Source organism: Lepidochelys olivacea (genome assembly GCF_965140295.1).
Source record: "Lepidochelys olivacea isolate rLepOli2 genome assembly, chromosome: 2".
Classification (NCBI taxonomy): Eukaryota; Metazoa; Chordata; order Testudines; family Cheloniidae; genus Lepidochelys; species Lepidochelys olivacea.
Genome location: NC_140412.1, coordinates 160,789,741 through 160,813,918, shown reverse-complemented (window position 1 = coordinate 160,813,918; position 24,178 = coordinate 160,789,741). Strand labels below are relative to the sequence as shown.

Here is a 24,178-nt window from a genome sequence, read left to right as displayed (position 1 = left end):
CCAGAGTGACTATTTTGAACCTGTGGTTGCGTACAAACATGTTGAGTTTTTGGAGATCTAAGATTAGTCTCCATCCCCCTCCTCTCTTCTCTGTCAGGAAATATTTGGAATAAAAACCCCTCCCTTGGTATTGATGTGGTACTGGTTGTACAGCACCCAGCAGTAGGAGGTGGTCTACTTCCTGTTGCAGAAGGGCTCATGAGAGGGGTCCCTGAAAAGGGATGGGGAAAGGGGGAGGGTAGGGGGGATAGCTGTGAAAGAAATGGTGTAGCCAGATTGTATGATCTCCAAAACCCATTGATCTGTGGTTATCGCAGCCCAGGCATGGTAAAATGTGTGTAGGCGGTGTCCAAAATTGTGGGATGGGGTATCTATTGGTGCTAGAGGTGTGGAGAGGTCGTACATACCCTTGACCAAGACTTCAAAATTGTGGTTTAGATGTGGGTGGACGAGGCCTGATTCTGTGGCTCTCGTCGTCTCTAAACCCGTTGTTTGGGTCTGTTCTGAGTGAAGTATTGTGGTTGTTGATGGTTAAACGAGGTGTCTCGTGACCTCTGGTATGGTGTAAAGTGAGGGCGTTTGTCAGGCGGTGGGTGCATGCCTAGTGTATGCAGCGTCGCTCGGGAGGCCTTCATGGTATGGAGGACGTCGTCTGTTTGAGTCGAGAATAGTTGATCCCTATCGAAGGGGAGGTCCTCCACTTTTAGCTGTAGTTCTTTTGGAATTCCCAAAGCCTGCAACCATGATGTTCTTCTCATAACCACAGCTGTTGCGGTTGTTCGGGCAGCTGTGTCCACTACATCCATTGAGGCTTTCAGCGCTGTGAGGGCTATTAACTGACCTCATTGATAATGGCGTTGAGTTGAGAACATTTATGCTCGGGGAGGTCTTCCACGAGCTCTTGTAGTTTACTATAGTTATAGTAGTCGTAATTTGCTAGTAGAGCAGAATAGCTGGAAACTCTAAGCAGAAGGGTGGCTGACGAGTAAACTTTCCGCCCAAAGAGGTCCAGTCTCTTGTGTTCTTTATCTTGCAGTGAGGAGTGGAAATGAGGCTGTTTACTGCACTGGTTGGCAGCCTCTACTACCACAGAACAGGTTTGAGGGTGTGAAAACAAAAATTCCGTGCCTTTGGCCGGAACAAAGTATTTTCTGTCAGCCCTTTTGTTGGTGGGTGGTGCTGATGCCGGTGGTTGCCATATTACCTCCGCAGGCTCCATTATAGCCCCATCCATGGGGAGGACAATCTTGGTCGATGATGGGGGTTGTAGGATTTTTAACAACTGACGTTGTTTCTCCTGCATCTCATGTAAAGCAATTTCTTGGCTGTTTGCTACTCTTTTGAAGAGGTCTTGGAACTGTTTCAGGTCATCTGGTGTCGTAGGGGTAGATGGCGTCACTGCTTTGTCTGGTGCGGAAGATGAGTGTGGGGCAGGTGGTGAATCATCCAGGTGTCCCGGTGATAGTATCTCTTCCTCTTCTATCTCTTTCTCAGGGGGGTCAGAGGTTTCTGTGTGTGGTAATGATGGATATACTCTGGAACCTCTTGCTGCTGGGGAAGGAGGACCAGAATAGGGGTTCTGGTATGTGGGCTAAGAACCCCATTGTGGCCATTGCATGGGGTAAGGTGGTAATGGGTAAGGCCAGTGCTGTGCATACCGGGGCTGTGAGTGCTTGGAGGGATGAGGCTTAGGCTTCATAGTGTTCCATGTAGGTCTCCTCTGTGACGGGGATGAATGTTGAGAGGAGAAGCGGTTGTCCTGCACGTCTCCTTCCTCGCCACTATGCATGGAGAGTGGTGCAGGAGATGAAGGTTAGTACCGCACTATGTAGCTCGGGGAGTGTTCGGTGCTGAGCAGTGGTGACTGCAGTGCCAAAGAGACTGATATGTCAGCAGGACGCAGGAGTTGCACTGGTCCTGCCTTGGGGTTTGGTTGACCGTTGTAGAGCCGACCAGGGCTGGATTCAGCTTGTTAGGCGGCAGCAAGTCTTGGGTCGGTGCCAGTGGTGGAAGCATTGATTGTGGTGCGGCTGTCTGTGCTGCACTCTGCACTGGGGTAGTCGGTGCCGTGGAGGAGACTTGACATCTCAACTCTGGGGCCGCACGTTGGGGCTCAGCGGGGTCCTCTGAGGGATGGTGCTGGAGGAGCCCGGTGCTTCGTCAGTGCTCACTCTGGGTGAGTGGAGCACTGAGGGTAAAGACCTTGCGGGGGAAGCCCTCTTTTTCTGAGAGACCCTTGCTGGAGAAGTCGAGGCTCGCTTCCTGACAGTTTTGGAAGTCAGAGCCTTGTCAGAGCTCAGGGGTCTTAGTTTATGAGACTCCCCAGAGGACATCTCTTGCGGAGGTTGGAGGGATTTCTCCAGCAGAATCATTTTCAAGCGGAGATCCCTGTCACATCTTGCCCTTGTTATCAAGTTGGTGCAATGTATGCATTTCTGGGAGATAAGAGTTTCTCCCAAACAGCGAATGCAGGATGTGTGGCCGTCAGAGACCGGTACTGGTTCACGACAGGAGTCACCCTTTTTAAATCCTGTGGAGTCCGGCATGACTGCAGTTAAGCCTCTCCTGCCTCTTGACAGATAAGGGTTAATTGTAATGGTAAACTGTAGAAACTGTTCCCAAATGGGGAGTAAAGGAGAGAAAAAGTCATCTTCTTTCTTCTCTTTTTTTCTTTTTTTTTTGGGGGGGAAGTAAAACCTCTCAGAGGAACTAATGAAGCTATATAACTATGTGTACACTAAGAGGAACAAAAAAGAAGTTCCTAATGTAACCCTTCTGCCCGTCAGAGTTGGCAGCAACAAGGGCCGGGTTCAATATCTAGGGGTTCCATTCCAATAACACAATGCAAACCGGCTCGAGCCCCCACCCAGTGACCTGGGACCAATATATACCACCCCCGCTGGGCGCCTCCAAGAGGCAATACTTCCCCTCTCGCAAGCACATAGTCTGAGTGTAGCAAAAGTCTTTTAATAACAGAGAGAAACAATGTGGCATTATGTTGGGGAAACACCACCAACAGGATTCATAACACAACCCATGAGCAAAAACAACCCCACCCCAGGCAAATTGGGGCATGCCCTTTTCCCTTTGGTTCTTGAGTCCAGCAACCCCAAATCACCCAAAGTCCCAAAAGTCCAATGCCCCAAAAGTCTCTGTCCCTGGTCAGGGCAGCCCCAGAGTTCGAAAGTTTATCGGCGGAGCTTTACCTCCCAATCTGGGTGGAAATGGGACAGGGGTAAGAGGCACCTTACGTGATCTGAAGCTGACCGCCCCATAGCTCCATAGCGGCGCTCCGCTCCGCCAGCCGCCCCACGAACTCCTTCGCTCAGCTGCGCTCCGCTCCGCCAGCCGCCCCACGAACTCCTTCACTCAGCTGCGCTCCGCTCCGCCAGCCGCCCCACGAACTCCTTCACTCAGCTCCACGGCCCACAAGCAGCTCCTGCCATCCACACACTGCTCCGCGTCGAACTGCTTCACCAGCCGTCCCGCAAATTGCTCCACAATATATCTTCAGGCTCCCCCACTACTTAACACAACACTCAGTGATTTCAGCTCTTAGGTGAATTCAGCTTATAGTAGGGGAGCCCCAGTGCTGGTGCACTGTCAGCCCAAAGTGAGCTCAGCAGCCTATAACTAGACTTCTAATGAAATCAAAATTAGCTCTGATATTCCACAGTGGAGAGAGGAGGAAGTGCAATCAGCATGTAAGGCCCTCACCAAGGGGCCCATGCCACCAAGTATTAATACTTGTCCCCAGCCTCTCTCCATTCACACAGTTTTGGAACCCATGACCCTTGCCTAGCGAGTGCTACTTAGTTGATGGTGAATCCCTCCATCATAACAAAAGGCCACGTACAGTTCCAAGCACAGTTCCCATAATCAGGGTAATAGCAATTTATTCTTCCTGCCCCAATAACAGAGACACTGGGGATCCCACAGCAGCCAAAGTGACCATTTGGGCAGCTATGGTCTCATTCTAGGCGTGGTGGGTGTGCCTATGCAAATGAGATCGGCCCCTGAAGTTCTTTTCCACAACTTGCCACACCTCACCACCAGATGTCAGGGTGGAGCTCATCCTGACACTGCTTACATCCTCCCCCCAGCCGAGACTTTGTCGTCCCGACAAATCACACTCCCTTTATACCAACTCATTGGTTTCCTCCAAAGGGCCTCAGGAAGCCCACTTTAGCTTCCACAAGCCTGTGTGCTAAATGTATTGGCTCCTCACTAGTCACCCCAGGTGCATCATAAGTTAACCGTTTCACTGGTCTTATCACCCTGTCTCGTCTATTGAGAATCTCTGTTGCCGAAGTAAGGGGAACATCCTCTTGAGTGACGGATGGAGAGGCTTCCCTGGAGGGTCCCTCGGCTACTGGCGTAGGCCCCTGCACTCCTAGTTCTAACGCTGGAGGGTCCAAGGTGCCCAGGACATCCTCTACCTGTCTGTCCCCATTGTCCAATAACCTGTGTTTGTCATCACAGGGGGGTCTCATCAGCAGCACCGGGGTATCAGAAAGGGGCCTAAATAGTTCCGCCAATGGGTTTAGGGCGGAAAAGGGAGAACTCTCGTTTGGTTCAGCTGATCGAGACTGAAATCTTGTCTCCATCCCAGGATACACCAGGGTTGTGTCTTCCTCCTCAGACTCACTCTCAGATGTGCAGAATAGGGGTAAGTTAGCTGCAGGGGGCCCACTGTCTGTGTTGGATGGCGGCTTTGGTCTAGCACCTCTGTTCTGCCCGGCGGCCCTGCCGTGGCCCATCTCACAAGGGGTGCTTACCAATTCCCCCACAGGGAGCAAAAGGTTTCTATGCACCGTCTTTATTTGCCCTGGACCGTCTTCAGGTTTGATCTTGTAGACCGGCAGATCTCCCAGCTTTTCCATCACCAGGTAAGGTATTGCCTTCCATCTGTCAGCTATCTTGTGTTTGCCAGCAATACCCAAATTTCGCAGCAGGACTCTGTCCCCCGGCTGGAGCTCCTGCGAACGCACTCTAGCATCATATCGATGTTTGTTGCGGTCTGCGTTCTTCCGAGCCGCAGCGGTAGCTAAGCGATAAGCATCCCGCAGCTTTTCTCTTAGTCGGGATACATATTGCTGATGAGTTTCATAGCTATCTCCATCCTCTGATACACCAAAGCACAAGTCTATGGGTAATCTTGGTTCTCGCCCAAACATCAAGAGATATGGGGTGACTCCCGTAGCATCGTTCTTTGTGGCATTGTAGGCATGCACCAGAAATGCGACATGCTGGCTCCAGGTTGCCTTCTGCTCTGGTCGCAAAGTTCCCAACATATCTAATAGGGTTCGATTGAACCTCTCTGGCTGAGGATCACCTTGGGGGTGATAAGGCGTTGTCCTAGACTTTTTAATTCCTGCTATCTTCAGCACCTCCTTCAGAAGGTGACTCTCAAAATCCCGCCCCTGATCAGAGTGTATCCGAGCCGGGAATCCATAGACTGAGAAATATTTGTCCCACAATACTCGAGCAACGGTGGTGGCCCTCTGATCACGTGTGGGATATGCTTGTGCATACCGTGTAAAATGGTCAGTCACTACTAGAATGTTTCCAACATTCCTCTTGTCTACCTCTACAGACAAGAAATCAATGCATACCAACTCCAAAGGTTTGTTGCTGGTGATGTTCTTGAGATATGCAGCCCTCGTGGGCAGAGTTTTCCTTTGAACACATCGAGCGCAAGTCTCACATTTCCTGCGAACATCTTCAGCCATTCGGGGCCAATAGAACCTACTACGAATAAGTTCCAGGGTCCTCTCCATCCCTAAATGCCCAAAGTCATCATGCAGGGCCCTCATGGCCAGGGCTCTGTACTTTTTTGGCAGTACTAGTTGTGCTCGTTGTTTTTGTAAAGGGTCAGTGGTCATTCGGTGTAGCACTCCCTGAATCAGTTTTAGTTTGGTCCATTCTCTCAATAGTAGTTTACCCTCCGGGTTAGGTGGGACAACCGCAGTTGGGCTTCGCCCCTCCCTTTTGGCAAGTAGTGTATCACGAATGTCAATATCTTGCCGCTGGGCTTCTTGCCAGTCAGCCGCATTGAGCATGGGCAAAGGAGATTGGTCTAATGCAATATAGTTCACCGAAGCAGAAGGCATGCATTCAGGGGGCAGGCCCAAAGCTTCTGCAACACATCCCTGAAAGTCTTCACGGGCCTCTGGCTCTCGGCGACTCACACTGCAAATAGCTCTCACTCCATCTGTGGGTATCACAGCAACTTCTGGAGCCTGCGGACGCCTGGACAATGCATCTGCATCTACATTGCTTCTCCCTGATCGGTACTGAATGCTGAACTCATAGCTAGCCAAGGCGGCCACCCATCTCTGCCCTGTAGCATCCAGCTTAGCACTTGTTAACACATAAGTCAGTGGATTGTTATCTGTCCACACCTGGAACTGAGCACCATACAAGTAGTCTCGAAATTTCTCAGTGATGGCCCATTTCAAGGCCAAAAACTCCAGCTTGTGGGTGGGATAGCGAGTTTCACTATCAGACAATCCTCGGCTGGCAAAGGCTACAGGTTTACATTTGCCTTCCACTTCCTGGTACAGGACTGCTCCCAGACCCTCCAAACTGGCATCAGTATGCAGGATAAATGGTTTGCTTGGGTCAGCAAAAACTAGGACTGGAGCATGAGTTAGGCAAGTAATGATTTCTTGAAAAGCCCTTTCACATCTCTCATCCCACCGTGGCCCAAATGGTGCAAAGGGGCCATTGTGTCTCTGCACAGGAGGCTTTGGGGACCTCCCCTTATTCTTGGACTTAGATTTGTTCTTGCTGAACTGATGTCCCCTGGTAAGATCATTCAGAGGCTTTACAATCGTAGCATAGTTTTTCACAAATCTGCGGTAGTAGCCACTAAATCCAAGGAAGGTCTTGAGTTCTCTGTAGTTACTTGGACGTGGCCATGTATTGAGTGCTTCTATTTTATCAGGATCAGTACTCACACCTTCTTGGGACACAATGTGACCCACATACTTCACTGAGGTTCTGCAGAACTGGCATTTGTCAATTGAAAGCTTCAGACCATAATCCTCCAACCTATCAAGCACTTTAAGAAGTCTTTCTTCATGCTCCTCTAAGGTTCTTCCAAACACAATCAGGTCATCCAAATAAACTAACACTTGCAGTAAATTCATGTCTCCCACAACTTTCTCCATGAGACGTTGAAAGGTGGCAGGTGCTCCAGAAATCCCTTGGGGCATGCGTTCAAACTCATAAAACCCTAATGGGCAGATGAAGGCTGTCTTCTCCTTATCTTCTTCTCCCAGAGGGATCTGGTAGTATCCACTTCGAAGATCCAACACAGAGAACCACTGGCTTCCCAGCAAACAGTCTAAGGCGTCTTGCACTCGAGGCATAGTGTACTGGTCGACCACAGTACGGCTGTTTAGGGTGCGGTAGTCAATACACATCCGGATTTTCCCATTCTTTTTGCGGACTACCACAATGGGTGAGGCGTATGGGCTGCGGGACTCTGTAATGATGCCATTCGCAGCCAGCTCCTGAAGATGATGTCGCACATCTTCCATCTCAGAGAGAGCAATCTTCCTAGATCTCTCCCTGAAAGGTCGAGAGTCATGTAGTCTGATATTGTGCTCTACTCCTTTTGCACATCCCACATCCCACTCATGCAGTGAGAACACCTTGGATCTTTCACAAAGTTTCTTCCTCAGGCGATCTTTCCAGTCCTCGGACACTGGTGAATCTCCAAAGTCAAACTTTGCTGGGTCTATTGCCGAAACTGGAGTTTCATACTGGGGTTTTACAATCGACTCAGGCTCAAAGAGGTCTGCTATCTTTTGTCCTTGCTTCACAAAAATATCACGACTCGTTTCATTAGCAATCAATATAGTCACCCTTTCCTGGGCTTCAGCAGGTAGGGTTATGACTCCACTGGGGACCAGCACTCCTTCAGGGAGCTCTCCTCCCATCGGCTGCTCTATCATTGCTAACGTCCTTTTACTGCCTTTCAGACAGGTACTCATGACAAGCACTTCTTGCTCCGTCCTTGCAGGCACTACTAAGGGGGTTGTGCCCGCGTACTTCAGTGCCCCAAGCGGTAGCTCAGATGTGTCCCTTTTAGCGCTCTCAATTTTCCTATAGGCTTCAGCACAAAGCGTATGGATCATCAGGGTATTCAGGTACTGGTCCCCAGCCCGCCTTCTGCAGTAATCCGCGAGTACCTTGAAGAGACTGGAGTTGGTCCCTATCAGCACAGACACATCAGAAGTCCCTTTAGGGTCAGGGCATATTAAGGCAGCTGTGTCTACCTCTTCTCTTACCCCAGCAACCTCCTCTGGGAATTCCAGGTGCACTATGACATACCCTTGATAGGGGTATTCATCCATGCTGAGGCCACATAGGCCAAGGCCAGTCAGTGGCTGTATAGGCAGGTGCCTAAGCATCTGTTGGTAGAATGACTGAAATATAATAGTCACTTGAGATCCAGTGTCAAGCACTGCTTTACACTCCACCCCTTCGATCCTCACCATGACCTCTGCTCGAGGCCCTATCAGTCCTGCAGGGATCCCAGCTGGACAGTCTTTTCTGGGGGAATCTTCAAATCCTGCAGACCTGGGGGGTCCCCGTCCCCAGACCCTCTGGCAGCTACCGGATCTCTCCCAACTGATCCTCAGCTTTCCATACACTAAGGAGGGGTTTTCTTCATTACGGCACTTGGCAGCACTGTGTCCATCCTGACCACATCGGTAGCAGAAGAATTGACCTTTCCCCCTTCGCCTGGGGGGATGGTGGCTCTAAGTGCGGGCTTCTCAATCGCCACAGTTTGAGGCTTCTTATTCCTAGAAGTCTTAACTCGGTCAACGGTACTTTGCAGCTCAGCTATCCGTTCCGTCAGGACCTGCATTTGTTGGGCAAGTTCCTCTCTGGTGCTCACCATCAGTACACTGGCCATTTGCAGTGGTGTTGTGCTGGCTGGCTCCGATGTTTGGGCTTCCCAAAACTCACTGGCAGCCTGCCTTTCTTCCTCCTCTCGGACCTCTTTTATCAGCTGGGAGTAACTTGGGGGATGTTCCCGTCGTTCTCTTAGCCGGAGATGAAGTAGAATCGGGTTCTGATACTGAGTTCCTCTTACAATTTGAGCCAGTCTGGTCTGATCCATCTGCTCAGCAGTCACTGCTCCCCTCATGACAGCTCTCTGAAGCAGTCTCTCCAGTCTCTGTATGTAGGCTGAAGCCTTCTCGCCCTTTTGTTGTCGGGAATTAAGGAACTTACAGTAGCTGTCTTCAGGGCCCTCTACGCTCCCAAAGTTGTGTTCAAGGGCCTCTAGGCAGTCCTTCACACTGACCCCAGGGTCAATGAGCTTCAGGGTGCGAATCACATCTAATGCTGGGCCGCCAAGGCTCTCTATAAGGCATCTTCGCTTTTCTGCATCTGGTACGGCCCACTCTTGCAGCATTTCAGTGGTATGCTCTAACCAGGGTTCAAACTCCTCCTCCCCAGCAAATAATCTTAACTTACGACAAGAGTCTGACTCAGCATGGGGAAGCACAACCTTTTCCAATATTTGCCCCAGAGCTTTTGTCCAATCATCAGCCGAGGCTGCAGCCTCTGAGCTAGAAGCTGCTGAGCCAGGGCCCAACAAACCTGACATATTAGCCATTATACAAACAGTAATTTCCTCAAAATATAAGCACAAACAAAAAAAAATATAAATTGTTTCCCAATGTAGTGGATCACTCAACAGGTGCTTGCGAGGGGTACTGACCCAGGCGATCCCGGACGAGCCCCCAAAAATGTAACCCTTCTGCCCGTCAGAGTTGGCAGCAACAAGGGCCGGGTTCAATATCTAGGGGTTCCATTCCAATAACACAATGCAAACCGGCTCGAGCCCCCACCCAGTGACCTGGGACCAATATATACCACCCCCGCTGGGCACCTCCAAGAGGCAATACTTCCCCTCTCGCAAGCACATAGTCTGAGTGTAGCAAAAGTCTTTTAATAACAGAGAGAAACAATGTGGCATTATGTTGGGGAAACACCACCAACAGGATTCATAACACAACCCATGAGCAAAAACAACCCCACCCCAGGCAAATTGGGGCATGCCCTTTTCCCTTTGGTTCTTGAGTCCAGCAACCCCAAATCACCCAAAGTCCCAAAAGTCCAATGCCCCAAAAGTCTCTGTCCCTGGTCAGGGCAGCCCCAGAGTTCGAAAGTTTATCGGCGGAGCTTTACCTCCCAATCTGGGTGGAAATGGGACAGGGGTAAGAGGCACCTTACGTGATCTGAAGCTGACCGCCCCATAGCTCCATAGCGGCGCTCCGCTCCGCCAGCCGCCCCACGAACTCCTTCGCTCAGCTGCGCTCCGCTCCGCCAGCCGCCCCACGAACTCCTTCACTCAGCTGCGCTCCGCTCCGCCAGCCGCCCCACGAACTCCTTCACTCAGCTCCACGGCCCACAAGCAGCTCCTGCCATCCACACACTGCTCCGCGTCGAACTGCTTCACCAGCCGTCCCGCAAATTGCTCCACAATATATCTTCAGGCTCCCCCACTACTTAACACAACACTCAGTGATTTCAGCTCTTAGGTGAATTCAGCTTATAGTAGGGGAGCCCCAGTGCTGGTGCACTGTCAGCCCAAAGTGAGCTCAGCAGCCTATAACTAGACTTCTAATGAAATCAAAATTAGCTCTGATATTCCACAGTGGAGAGAGGAGGAAGTGCAATCAGCATGTAAGGCCCTCACCAAGGGGCCCATGCCACCAAGTATTAATACTTGTCCCCAGCCTCTCTCCATTCACACAGTTTTGGAACCCATGACCCTTGCCTAGCGAGTGCTACTTAGTTGATGGTGAATCCCTCCATCATAACAAAAGGCCACGTACAGTTCCAAGCACAGTTCCCATAATCAGGGTAATAGCAATTTATTCTTCCTGCCCCAATAACAGAGACACTGGGGATCCCACAGCAGCCAAAGTGACCATTTGGGCAGCTATGGTCTCATTCTAGGCGTGGTGGGTGTGCCTATGCAAATGAGATCGGCCCCTGAAGTTCTTTTCCACAACTTGCCACACCTCACCACCAGATGTCAGGGTGGAGCTCATCCTGACACTGCTTACATCCTCCCCCCAGCCGAGACTTTGTCGTCCCGACAAATCACACTCCCTTTATACCAACTCATTGGTTTCCTCCAAAGGGCCTCAGGAAGCCCACTTTAGCTTCCACAAGCCTGTGTGCTAAATGTATTGGCTCCTCACTAGTCACCCCAGGTGCATCATAAGTTAACCGTTTCACTGGTCTTATCACCCTGTCTCGTCTATTGAGAATCTCTGTTGCCGAAGTAAGGGGAACATCCTCTTGAGTGACGGATGGAGAGGCTTCCCTGGAGGGTCCCTCGGCTACTGGCGTAGGCCCCTGCACTCCTAGTTCTAACGCTGGAGGGTCCAAGGTGCCCAGGACATCCTCTACCTGTCTGTCCCCATTGTCCAATAACCTGTGTTTGTCATCACAGGGGGGTCTCATCAGCAGCACCGGGGTATCAGAAAGGGGCCTAAATAGTTCCGCCAATGGGTTTAGGGCGGAAAAGGGAGAACTCTCGTTTGGTTCAGCTGATCGAGACTGAAATCTTGTCTCCATCCCAGGATACACCAGGGTTGTGTCTTCCTCCTCAGACTCACTCTCAGATGTGCAGAATAGGGGTAAGTTAGCTGCAGGGGGCCCACTGTCTGTGTTGGATGGCGGCTTTGGTCTAGCACCTCTGTTCTGCCCGGCGGCCCTGCCGTGGCCCATCTCACAAGGGGTGCTTACCAATTCCCCCACAGGGAGCAAAAGGTTTCTATGCACCGTCTTTATTTGCCCTGGACCGTCTTCAGGTTTGATCTTGTAGACCGGCAGATCTCCCAGCTTTTCCATCACCAGGTAAGGTATTGCCTTCCATCTGTCAGCTATCTTGTGTTTGCCAGCAATACCCAAATTTCGCAGCAGGACTCTGTCCCCCGGCTGGAGCTCCTGCGAACGCACTCTAGCATCATATCGATGTTTGTTGCGGTCTGCGTTCTTCCGAGCCGCAGCGGTAGCTAAGCGATAAGCATCCCGCAGCTTTTCTCTTAGTCGGGATACATATTGCTGATGAGTTTCATAGCTATCTCCATCCTCTGATACACCAAAGCACAAGTCTATGGGTAATCTTGGTTCTCGCCCAAACATCAAGAGATATGGGGTGACTCCCGTAGCATCGTTCTTTGTGGCATTGTAGGCATGCACCAGAAATGCGACATGCTGGCTCCAGGTTGCCTTCTGCTCTGGTCGCAAAGTTCCCAACATATCTAATAGGGTTCGATTGAACCTCTCTGGCTGAGGATCACCTTGGGGGTGATAAGGCGTTGTCCTAGACTTTTTAATTCCTGCTATCTTCAGCACCTCCTTCAGAAGGTGACTCTCAAAATCCCGCCCCTGATCAGAGTGTATCCGAGCCGGGAATCCATAGACTGAGAAATATTTGTCCCACAATACTCGAGCAACGGTGGTGGCCCTCTGATCACGTGTGGGATATGCTTGTGCATACCGTGTAAAATGGTCAGTCACTACTAGAATGTTTCCAACATTCCTCTTGTCTACCTCTACAGACAAGAAATCAATGCATACCAACTCCAAAGGTTTGTTGCTGGTGATGTTCTTGAGATATGCAGCCCTCGTGGGCAGAGTTTTCCTTTGAACACATCGAGCGCAAGTCTCACATTTCCTGCGAACATCTTCAGCCATTCGGGGCCAATAGAACCTACTACGAATAAGTTCCAGGGTCCTCTCCATCCCTAAATGCCCAAAGTCATCATGCAGGGCCCTCATGGCCAGGGCTCTGTACTTTTTTGGCAGTACTAGTTGTGCTCGTTGTTTTTGTAAAGGGTCAGTGGTCATTCGGTGTAGCACTCCCTGAATCAGTTTTAGTTTGGTCCATTCTCTCAATAGTAGTTTACCCTCCGGGTTAGGTGGGACAACCGCAGTTGGGCTTCGCCCCTCCCTTTTGGCAAGTAGTGTATCACGAATGTCAATATCTTGCCGCTGGGCTTCTTGCCAGTCAGCCGCATTGAGCATGGGCAAAGGAGATTGGTCTAATGCAATATAGTTCACCGAAGCAGAAGGCATGCATTCAGGGGGCAGGCCCAAAGCTTCTGCAACACATCCCTGAAAGTCTTCACGGGCCTCTGGCTCTCGGCGACTCACACTGCAAATAGCTCTCACTCCATCTGTGGGTATCACAGCAACTTCTGGAGCCTGCGGACGCCTGGACAATGCATCTGCATCTACATTGCTTCTCCCTGATCGGTACTGAATGCTGAACTCATAGCTAGCCAAGGCGGCCACCCATCTCTGCCCTGTAGCATCCAGCTTAGCACTTGTTAACACATAAGTCAGTGGATTGTTATCTGTCCACACCTGGAACTGAGCACCATACAAGTAGTCTCGAAATTTCTCAGTGATGGCCCATTTCAAGGCCAAAAACTCCAGCTTGTGGGTGGGATAGCGAGTTTCACTATCAGACAATCCTCGGCTGGCAAAGGCTACAGGTTTACATTTGCCTTCCACTTCCTGGTACAGGACTGCTCCCAGACCCTCCAAACTGGCATCAGTATGCAGGATAAATGGTTTGCTTGGGTCAGCAAAAACTAGGACTGGAGCATGAGTTAGGCAAGTAATGATTTCTTGAAAAGCCCTTTCACATCTCTCATCCCACCGTGGCCCAAATGGTGCAAAGGGGCCATTGTGTCTCTGCACAGGAGGCTTTGGGGACCTCCCCTTATTCTTGGACTTAGATTTGTTCTTGCTGAACTGATGTCCCCTGGTAAGATCATTCAGAGGCTTTACAATCGTAGCATAGTTTTTCACAAATCTGCGGTAGTAGCCACTAAATCCAAGGAAGGTCTTGAGTTCTCTGTAGTTACTTGGACGTGGCCATGTAGTGAGTGCTTCTATTTTATCAGGATCAGTACTCACACCTTCTTGGGACACAATGTGACCCACATACTTCACTGAGGTTCTGCAGAACTGGCATTTGTCAATTGAAAGCTTCAGACCATAATCCTCCAACCTATCAAGCACTTTAAGAAGTCTTTCTTCATGCTCCTCTAAGGTTCTTCCAAACACAATCAGGTCATCCAAATAAACTAACACTTGCAGTAAATTCATGTCTCCCACAACTTTCTCCATGAGACGTTGAAAGGTGGCAGGTGCTCCAGAAATCCCTTGGGGCATGCGTTCAAACTCATAAAACCCTAATGGGCAGATGAAGGCTGTCTTCTCCTTATCTTCTTCTCCCAGAGGGATCTGGTAGTATCCACTTCGAAGATCCAACACAGAGAACCACTGGCTTCCCAGCAAACAGTCTAAGGCGTCTTGCACTCGAGGCATAGTGTACTGGTCGACCACAGTACGGCTGTTTAGGGTGCGGTAGTCAATACACATCCGGATTTTCCCATTCTTTTTGCGGACTACCACAATGGGTGAGGCGTATGGGCTGCGGGACTCTGTAATGATGCCATTCGCAGCCAGCTCCTGAAGATGATGTCGCACATCTTCCATCTCAGAGAGAGCAATCTTCCTAGATCTCTCCCTGAAAGGTCGAGAGTCATGTAGTCTGATATTGTGCTCTACTCCTTTTGCACATCCCACATCCCACTCATGCAGTGAGAACACCTTGGATCTTTCACAAAGTTTCTTCCTCAGGCGATCTTTCCAGTCCTCGGACACTGGTGAATCTCCAAAGTCAAACTTTGCTGGGTCTATTGCCGAAACTGGAGTTTCATACTGGGGTTTTACAATCGACTCAGGCTCAAAGAGGTCTGCTATCTTTTGTCCTTGCTTCACAAAAATATCACGACTCGTTTCATTAGCAATCAATATAGTCACCCTTTCCTGGGCTTCAGCAGGTAGGGTTATGACTCCACTGGGGACCAGCACTCCTTCAGGGAGCTCTCCTCCCATCGGCTGCTCTATCATTGCTAACGTCCTTTTACTGCCTTTCAGACAGGTACTCATGACAAGCACTTCTTGCTCCGTCCTTGCAGGCACTACTAAGGGGGTTGTGCCCGCGTACTTCAGTGCCCCAAGCGGTAGCTCAGATGTGTCCCTTTTAGCGCTCTCAATTTTCCTATAGGCTTCAGCACAAAGCGTATGGATCATCAGGGTATTCAGGTACTGGTCCCCAGCCCGCCTTCTGCAGTAATCCGCGAGTACCTTGAAGAGACTGGAGTTGGTCCCTATCAGCACAGACACATCAGAAGTCCCTTTAGGGTCAGGGCATATTAAGGCAGCTGTGTCTACCTCTTCTCTTACCCCAGCAACCTCCTCTGGGAATTCCAGGTGCACTATGACATACCCTTGATAGGGGTATTCATCCATGCTGAGGCCACATAGGCCAAGGCCAGTCAGTGGCTGTATAGGCAGGTGCCTAAGCATCTGTTGGTAGAATGACTGAAATATAATAGTCACTTGAGATCCAGTGTCAAGCACTGCTTTACACTCCACCCCTTCGATCCTCACCATGACCTCTGCTCGAGGCCCTATCAGTCCTGCAGGGATCCCAGCTGGACAGTCTTTTCTGGGGGAATCTTCAAATCCTGCAGACCTGGGGGGTCCCCGTCCCCAGACCCTCTGGCAGCTACCGGATCTCTCCCAACTGATCCTCAGCTTTCCATACACTAAGGAGGGGTTTTCTTCATTACGGCACTTGGCAGCACTGTGTCCATCCTGACCACATCGGTAGCAGAAGAATTGACCTTTCCCCCTTCGCCTGGGGGGATGGTGGCTCTAAGTGCGGGCTTCTCAATCGCCACAGTTTGAGGCTTCTTATTCCTAGAAGTCTTAACTCGGTCAACGGTACTTTGCAGCTCAGCTATCCGTTCCGTCAGGACCTGCATTTGTTGGGCAAGTTCCTCTCTGGTGCTCACCATCAGTACACTGGCCATTTGCAGTGGTGTTGTGCTGGCTGGCTCCGATGTTTGGGCTTCCCAAAACTCACTGGCAGCCTGCCTTTCTTCCTCCTCTCGGACCTCTTTTATCAGCTGGGAGTAACTTGGGGGATGTTCCCGTCGTTCTCTTAGCCGGAGATGAAGTAGAATCGGGTTCTGATACTGAGTTCCTCTTACAATTTGAGCCAGTCTGGTCTGATCCATCTGCTCAGCAGTCACTGCTCCCCTCATGACAGCTCTCTGAAGCAGTCTCTCCAGTCTCTGTATGTAGGCTGAAGCCTTCTCGCCCTTTTGTTGTCGGGAATTAAGGAACTTACAGTAGCTGTCTTCAGGGCCCTCTACGCTCCCAAAGTTGTGTTCAAGGGCCTCTAGGCAGTCCTTCACACTGACCCCAGGGTCAATGAGCTTCAGGGTGCGAATCACATCTAATGCTGGGCCGCCAAGGCTCTCTATAAGGCATCTTCGCTTTTCTGCATCTGGTACGGCCCACTCTTGCAGCATTTCAGTGGTATGCTCTAACCAGGGTTCAAACTCCTCCTCCCCAGCAAATAATCTTAACTTACGACAAGAGTCTGACTCAGCATGGGGAAGCACAACCTTTTCCAATATTTGCCCCAGAGCTTTTGTCCAATCATCAGCCGAGGCTGCAGCCTCTGAGCTAGAAGCTGCTGAGCCAGGGCCCAACAAACCTGACATATTAGCCATTATACAAACAGTAATTTCCTCAAAATATAAGCACAAACAAAAAAAAATATAAATTGTTTCCCAATGTAGTGGATCACTCAACAGGTGCTTGCGAGGGGTACTGACCCAGGCGATCCCGGACGAGCCCCCAAAAATGTAACCCTTCTGCCCGTCAGAGTTGGCAGCAACAAGGGCCGGGTTCAATATCTAGGGGTTCCATTCCAATAACACAATGCAAACCGGCTCGAGCCCCCACCCAGTGACCTGGGACCAATATATACCACCCCCGCTGGGCACCTCCAAGAGGCAATACTTCCCCTCTCGCAAGCACATAGTCTGAGTGTAGCAAAAGTCTTTTAATAACAGAGAGAAACAATGTGGCATTATGTTGGGGAAACACCACCAACAGGATTCATAACACAACCCATGAGCAAAAACAACCCCACCCCAGGCAAATTGGGGCATGCCCTTTTCCCTTTGGTTCTTGAGTCCAGCAACCCCAAATCACCCAAAGTCCCAAAAGTCCAATGCCCCAAAAGTCTCTGTCCCTGGTCAGGGCAGCCCCAGAGTTCGAAAGTTTATCGGCGGAGCTTTACCTCCCAATCTGGGTGGAAATGGGACAGGGGTAAGAGGCACCTTACGTGATCTGAAGCTGACCGCCCCATAGCTCCATAGCGGCGCTCCGCTCCGCCAGCCGCCCCACGAACTCCTTCGCTCAGCTGCGCTCCGCTCCGCCAGCCGCCCCACGAACTCCTTCACTCAGCTGCGCTCCGCTCCGCCAGCCGCCCCACGAACTCCTTCACTCAGCTCCACGGCCCACAAGCAGCTCCTGCCATCCACACACTGCTCCGCGTCGAACTGCTTCACCAGCCGTCCCGCAAATTGCTCCACAATATATCTTCAGGCTCCCCCACTACTTAACACAACACTCAGTGATTTCAGCTCTTAGGTGAATTCAGCTTATAGTAGGGGAGCCCCAGTGCTGGTGCACTGTCAGCCCAAAGTGAGCTCAGCAGCCTATAACTAGACTTCTAATGAAATCAAAATTAGCTCTGATATTCCACAGTGGAGAGAGGAGGAAGTGCAATCAGCATGTAAGGCCCTCACCAAGGGGCCCATGCCACCAAGTATTAATACTTGTCCCCAGCCTCTCTCCATTCACACAGTTTTGGAACCCATGACCCTTGCCTAGCGAGTGCTACTTAGTTGATGGTGAATCCCTCCATCATAACAAAAGGCCACGTACAGTTCCAAGCACAGTTCCCATAATCAGGGTAATAGCAATTTATTCTTCCTGCCCCAATAACAGAGACACTGGGGATCCCACAGCAGCCAAAGTGACCATTTGGGCAGCTATGGTCTCATTCTAGGCGTGGTGGGTGTGCCTATGCAAATGAGATCGGCCCCTGAAGTTCTTTTCCACAACTTGCCACACCTCACCACCAGATGTCAGGGTGGAGCTCATCCTGACACTGCTTACACTATGTAACTTATAACTTTTTTATTTTTCCCAGAAAGCATCAAGGAGAGCACTGCGGCGGAGCGCCGTCTGCAGCCGAGGATGGTTGAGAAGGAACTGAGGGACGGTGGGGGAGTGTGCGCTACAGGAGGTGCCAACAGCTGCACGAGACAACTCCTGTGCCACGCCCTTCCCCCGACTGAGTACTGCTGCGAAAAGTCTCTGATCTTCAGCGCAGGGACGCACCGACACCTAGAGTGGAGCATCCACAGGGACACACATCTCAAAGAAGAAGGAGACTTTTTTCCTCTGCTTTGCTTTGTCTCAGTGCAGTAGCACCTTCTGCTACCATTTCACTGGCATCAAGCACCATGAACATAATTCCTCCTGTTATTTCATCAGTATTTGCATCAACTCCAAGTAAGGATTTACCAGAGGTTGGAAAAGACCATTTAAGTTGCAGACAAAGGCTAAAATTTCTAAAATCATTCAGCTATAATATTTCTAAATTAGCGATCATCCAGAATCAAAACCCCAGCTCCAAATATCCTTAAGTTTGGGAGTGTTTGATATCAAGATCAGCTAAAAATTTTGCTGCTTCAGACAATCTCTACTTTAAATTGGAATGCAACTCTGTTCTCTGTTTTTACAATACCTAGCACAATGGGGTCCTGAGTTAGACTACTGAGCACTATGGCAGTATAAATAATAAATAATAATAATTCTAAAATGATTTGGCCGCAGGTCAAGGCTGTCCTCTGTAAAGTGTTTTAACCCACAAAGAAATTTCTTAACTTGATGTGTCTCATATCTATTATAGCTAATTGAGCAAAGAACAACAGGGGCTCAGACAAGCAGAGGCAAGTCATATATTTCCATCTGGTACATACTGTAGACAAGCTGCTAAACAATTGCCTCACTTCCTTTTACAGTGGACTGAGCTCAGGAAAAGGGCAATTATTTTCATGACAGCATCAGCACTTCTGCTATCCACACATTTATCAGCATCATTAAGCAGAACAGTGAACAAGCCACTTCTATGTTCCAGGTGATACATTTCCTACAAATACATATCGTATAGATATGGACCAGTCAAACAAATCAATATTCAACGCATATGTGGATCACTACCTAAGGTTTCACACTTGGCTTCTTCATTGACGAAATATCATAAATGCAACCCAGATTTCTGTCACAAGAATTACTTGATCCATTGGCTTAACCTGATAGTGCAGTATTTTCTTGGCAGTTAATGTTGTATTAGGCATAGGATTGCAGTAGGCATGGTTCACAAGGTTTACATTAGTGATGTGTATCTATGGTGTTATATACAAATATTAACAAAATAATCATATTGATGAAGATTGGTGAATCCCAAAAGGTTCATTGTTTATCTGAGGCATAACTGACTAGTACTCATTGATTTCATCCAGATTGGAAATACCAGGGGAGCAGCCTTTCTACCATATTTGGGTAAGAGATGGCCTCTAGGAACAAAACCTTCTCCTGGCCCAGCCTCCAACCAACCTCTGACCCCTTAGGGTGTCTACACAGCAATATAAGCCCAGGCTTGAGCCTGGGCTCAAGACTAACCCCACTTGTGTCCACACACCAATTGTGTTAACCTAGGGCTTGAATCTAGGGTCCCAGGACCCTGGAGGGCTGGACAGTCCGAACTCATATTCAGGTGGGACGTAGGCTCTGAGCCCTATTGCTTTCCTGTGTGCACATGGCTGCAGTTTGACTGGGGTCCTGGAAGTCCTCTGGATGTATCCCAGAGTTCCCTGTGGCAACTTCCTTAGTCCTCTCTATGCTGACAATCTGTAGTGCAGTCTACTGCACTCTATTGCAAAAGGAAGCAAAACCTCCCTATGCACAGCAGCTCAGATCAGTGTTAACCCACTGTCTGCCAGCATGCTATCAGAGAGACTGCCAGGTTTTCAGTGGAGACTGATCAGAAGAAGTTTTTTGCAAAGAGAGCTGCTCCCTGGTCACAAGAGCACAGCCAGATTTTGGTGCATACTGCCAGGATGCCCCTGCACACGCAGCCCCAGGGAGGGAGGAGGCGGCCCAGGAGCAAGGGCCAGAGAGTGCAGCGGGAACTAAGCGGCTGCCCTGCAGGGATGGAGAACAGCAGGGCTCCCAGCTCAGCACAGCTGGGGGAGGATGACCCCAAATTCCCCAGCAGCTCCCACTCCCTGCAGGACAGCCACCTGGCCCCTGCTCTATTCTCGCCCCTGCCCTCGGGACACTGTATGAAGTAGTGCCTGGGCAGTGTGCACTGGCAGGGTGGCGAGTGGGAGCCAGTCCCCAAAACTCCACAGCTTACATTGCTGTGTGGACATACCCTTAAAAATCTGGGCTGCTGGGACCTGGTGTCATTGTTTGGCTCATTACAAAGGTAGAGGTCATTTGCCCAATTTTAATCTAGATCTGAATGTTGATCCCTTCTTTCCGCAGAGTTCTTTCCTGTAGTTTTGGTTCGTATTCATCTCTAATTTCACTATTCCAGAAAGAAACCAGGAAAACTGCTAACGTTCAGAAGTGAAAAATTTTTCAGACCTGAGAGAAATTTAAGTTGAAGTTTTGGGTGAAGGCCCAGGTTGCTTCTTGTTCTAGTTAGGCACGGGTGAATGAGTTCTGATGAAATATTATCTAACATTGCAACTGATACAATGGTAGAATTTAAGGGTCTTTTCTTTCAATGCTAAAATAAATGATGAAACAAAAATAGGCTCTTGATTTTTTAATTTTTTTTTTGCTAGCCCTAAAAATAAGAAAACAAAAAGATGGCAAGATTTTCTTTAAGACAAAAAAGACATTGATAAGAATAGGAAGAGACAATTTGAGTGAACTGACACTGAAATTGTTAAGATTTGGACTGCTAAGATCCTTTTATAGATAACTGCTACAGCTTGCACCCAATTTGCGTAGTCCAAGAGTCAAAGGTGCCCATAATCTCCATTTATGCAACTATATATGGGGAGAAGAGATGCACCAAAAACAAGGCACGCAATCCCCACTAAATGTCCCAACCAAAAGGGCTCTGTGGAGCTGGTGTACCAGCAGTGGGTTATCTAATAGAGTGCACTATCCAGAAAAGTACACAGGAGGTTAATACAATTTAACCCCACCCCCAAACCCCCCTCACACACATATGCAGACAGCTCAAGATGGCAACCCCAGTGTCTCAAAATACTTACAAGGCTGTAAGCCATAGAAATCAGCATATCTCAGCAGTGGCTTGTATAAAACTTTTCTAAGTTCTCTTTATCCTACGTTCTCTGTGCCTATCGCTTGGTGTTTGTGTTTGTGTGGGAACAACTGCCATTTGCTGCCTCTACTGTTGCTACGGCATTTTTCAGCCTTGGTTTTATTCCATCAGGCTTGCTTCCTTCACAGTGAGCAGCCTGTAGCTGATCTTAGAACACTGATAAGGCTGATTCCCTTGCTGCTTGACACAGCTGTAAAGGTGTCTGACAATTCTGATGAACTTTGTGTGTGACTGTGTGAAAGGGTTGTGTTGGTCCAGCACAACTTTTATTTTGGGCAGTGGTTGTCATTAACATGTCTTCATTTAGCCACTGTGGTAACTGTTACTGTAATTATTTCCCATTCTAAGGGGTGTAACTTAAAAACCAAGTGGGCTAAATAGTGACTTTGTAAAATTCTGATTCATGGAATTAAAACAATGCCTAGATACTATGGTGTCAAGCAGAAATACAAGAAATAGTGAAAATTCATGATTATACACCTGATCCCTTAGCTTAATTTTAACTTTTAAAGTACTCATATTATATTTACTAACAAGCAAAACTCCTCAGTAAAGAATGTAGTTGTAAATCAAGTGGTGTTTTAAAAATTAAACTGTGAAGAAAAACTATGTCTTCATTGCTTTTTTAAAAGAATATGAAGGCACAAAATATCAAAAATGGCTTCTGATTTGGGTACACATTTTGAGGTACTTTATGTCTCAAGTGAACATCCAAAATTAGGGCATTTGAAATCGAAGGTCACTCCTCATAATCTGGGCTAAAATATTCTGTGGATGTGCCTCAATCTATAAATTTTTAATGAAAATACAAGGCAAAGGTTTCTGCCTCAAAAACTGCCAAGAAGGACTTTTCTTGGTGGTGAAAAATGCTTTTCATTTAGAAAGGGAAATTGGTGATTTGGTGAAATTTAAAAAATGACAACATTTGACAGAACCTGCCTTTACATCACAGTCAGGACTTGTCTACATGTATAGCGATGCAGTGGGGCAGCTGCACTGCTGTAGCGCTTTAGTGAAGATGCTACTACATGGACAGAAGAGCTTCTCCCATTGGCATAGTTAATCCACCTCTGCAAGAGGTGGTAGCTATGTTGACGGGAGGTCTTCTCCTGTCAACGTAGCACCATCTCTACCGGGAGTTAGGCTGGTATAACTAGGTTGCTTAAGGGGGTGGATTTTTCACACACCGAGCAACATAGTTATACCGACGTAAGTTTGTAGTTTAGACTTGGCCTAAGTTTTGTGAAGAATTGCTCTGTTTTCAAGTCAGAACGCTTTATAACATAAAAGTACTACTGAAGTCAGACTGTACCTGGAAACGCAAAGCACCAATGGAAATCTCAACCCACTCCTCTTCTTCAAAAGACACTGTTGCACTGATCACAATGTTGGCACGGAAGCGCTGAATTAGTTCCTCAGTTTGTAATGGCTCCTCCAGTCTGTCCCAAAGATTCACAGAGCAGAAGAAAATAAACCATACTAATTAGCCTGCATTAATTATTGACTCACTTAGACTATCCAGTTGCTGGTCTTATTCAATAAGATTTTTCTTCTACACAATTGTTAAGAACATGTTTAAAATGCAATATTATTACAGACGTTATGACAAAGGGACAGGTATTTGAATACAAATTGTAGTCTGCTAGGAGGCATTTTGAGAGGTGTAAACTAGAACAAAAAGGGTAGATATAGAAATAGGTGGTACTGCAAGGATAAATATGCACACCAGGGAAGGATCACTGTAATTTAATTTCAGCATTAGCTACTATATTGAAGGGCCGTAGTACAGCATTTGTGGATCTTTTGGGTAACTGATCAAATAATTGGTTAAATCTAACTAAAGAGGAAACAGAACGAATACAGGGGGAAACTCAGAGGACATTCAGTGGCCTGTGAAAGCAACAAGACCAGTAAGAGAATGTTGTGAGAGAGAACTTATCCCTGACATTTTTTGGAATGCATCAGATTGCACCAAATGGCAGACATAAAAAAAAAAAAAATCCACAGGTGAAGATTTCCACACCTCCCTACGAAGTGTTTTATTTGCCAGCGTATGGATGTGTGAGTGTGTTGCGTTTGAGTGCATGTGCAAACGTGTGTATGTGAGAGAGAGAGAGTGGCAGATAGCATATAGCATAGAAATTTCACAGAGCTGGCTATAACCTGGAAATCTCACTCCTCTCTTTCATTTTTAAAGTGGAAACTTTGCTAGTGGAAAGAACAGGCCAGCCTTAGGGTTTTCAGAGAATGCTCTCTCAAGTGCTCCACCACTCCTAAGCATATGAGGGCCATTTAATTTTGTCTAAGCTCAGATGTACATGAACTACTTCAAAAGACACCACCATCTGAGACCTGAGGAGTTTTAACTGTCACCCAAAATAGAGACAGAAGCCTGGAGATACAGAGGGGTTTCTCTTTTCGAAAAATATTTTAGGAAAATATTAAAAAATATTTTAAATTGTTTTGTATTTTAATTAAAATGGTGGAAAACTGTGTAAAAAACTTCTACAAAAATTGTTAGCTTCAAGCAATTATCTTGGTAAAATTGATGTGTGTTTGTTTTTAAAAAATGAGCTTGTCTGGTTCAAAGTAGCATGGCTTTTCCTTTAGGAGACAAATGTGAATACTAATAAACATGTGTATGTAGATTTTCACACCAAATCACACAACCTGGCCCCAACATTACCAAAACCTAGATGTCTTACTGTATTGCAGAGAGTCTAGGGATTAGTTGTTGGGGGGCAAAATTCTCCATAGTAATACTACAGCACATCCCACACTCTTTTTAATAACTTCAGCATATGAGAGTCAATAAAA

At 48.3% G+C, this 24,178-nt stretch overlaps 1 protein-coding gene across 1 annotated transcript in view; it reads right to left on the bottom strand.

Moving 5' to 3' along the window:
- MOCOS (molybdenum cofactor sulfurase) overlaps positions 1 to 24,178 on the bottom strand; it is a 421,823-nt gene that overhangs the window by 11,409 nt on the left and 386,236 nt on the right. The window contains exon 13 of the mRNA XM_084620329.1: positions 22,674 to 22,800. Coding sequence (XP_084476455.1) covers positions 22,674 to 22,800 — 127 coding nt within the window. The remainder of the gene's footprint in view (positions 1 to 22,673; positions 22,801 to 24,178) is intronic.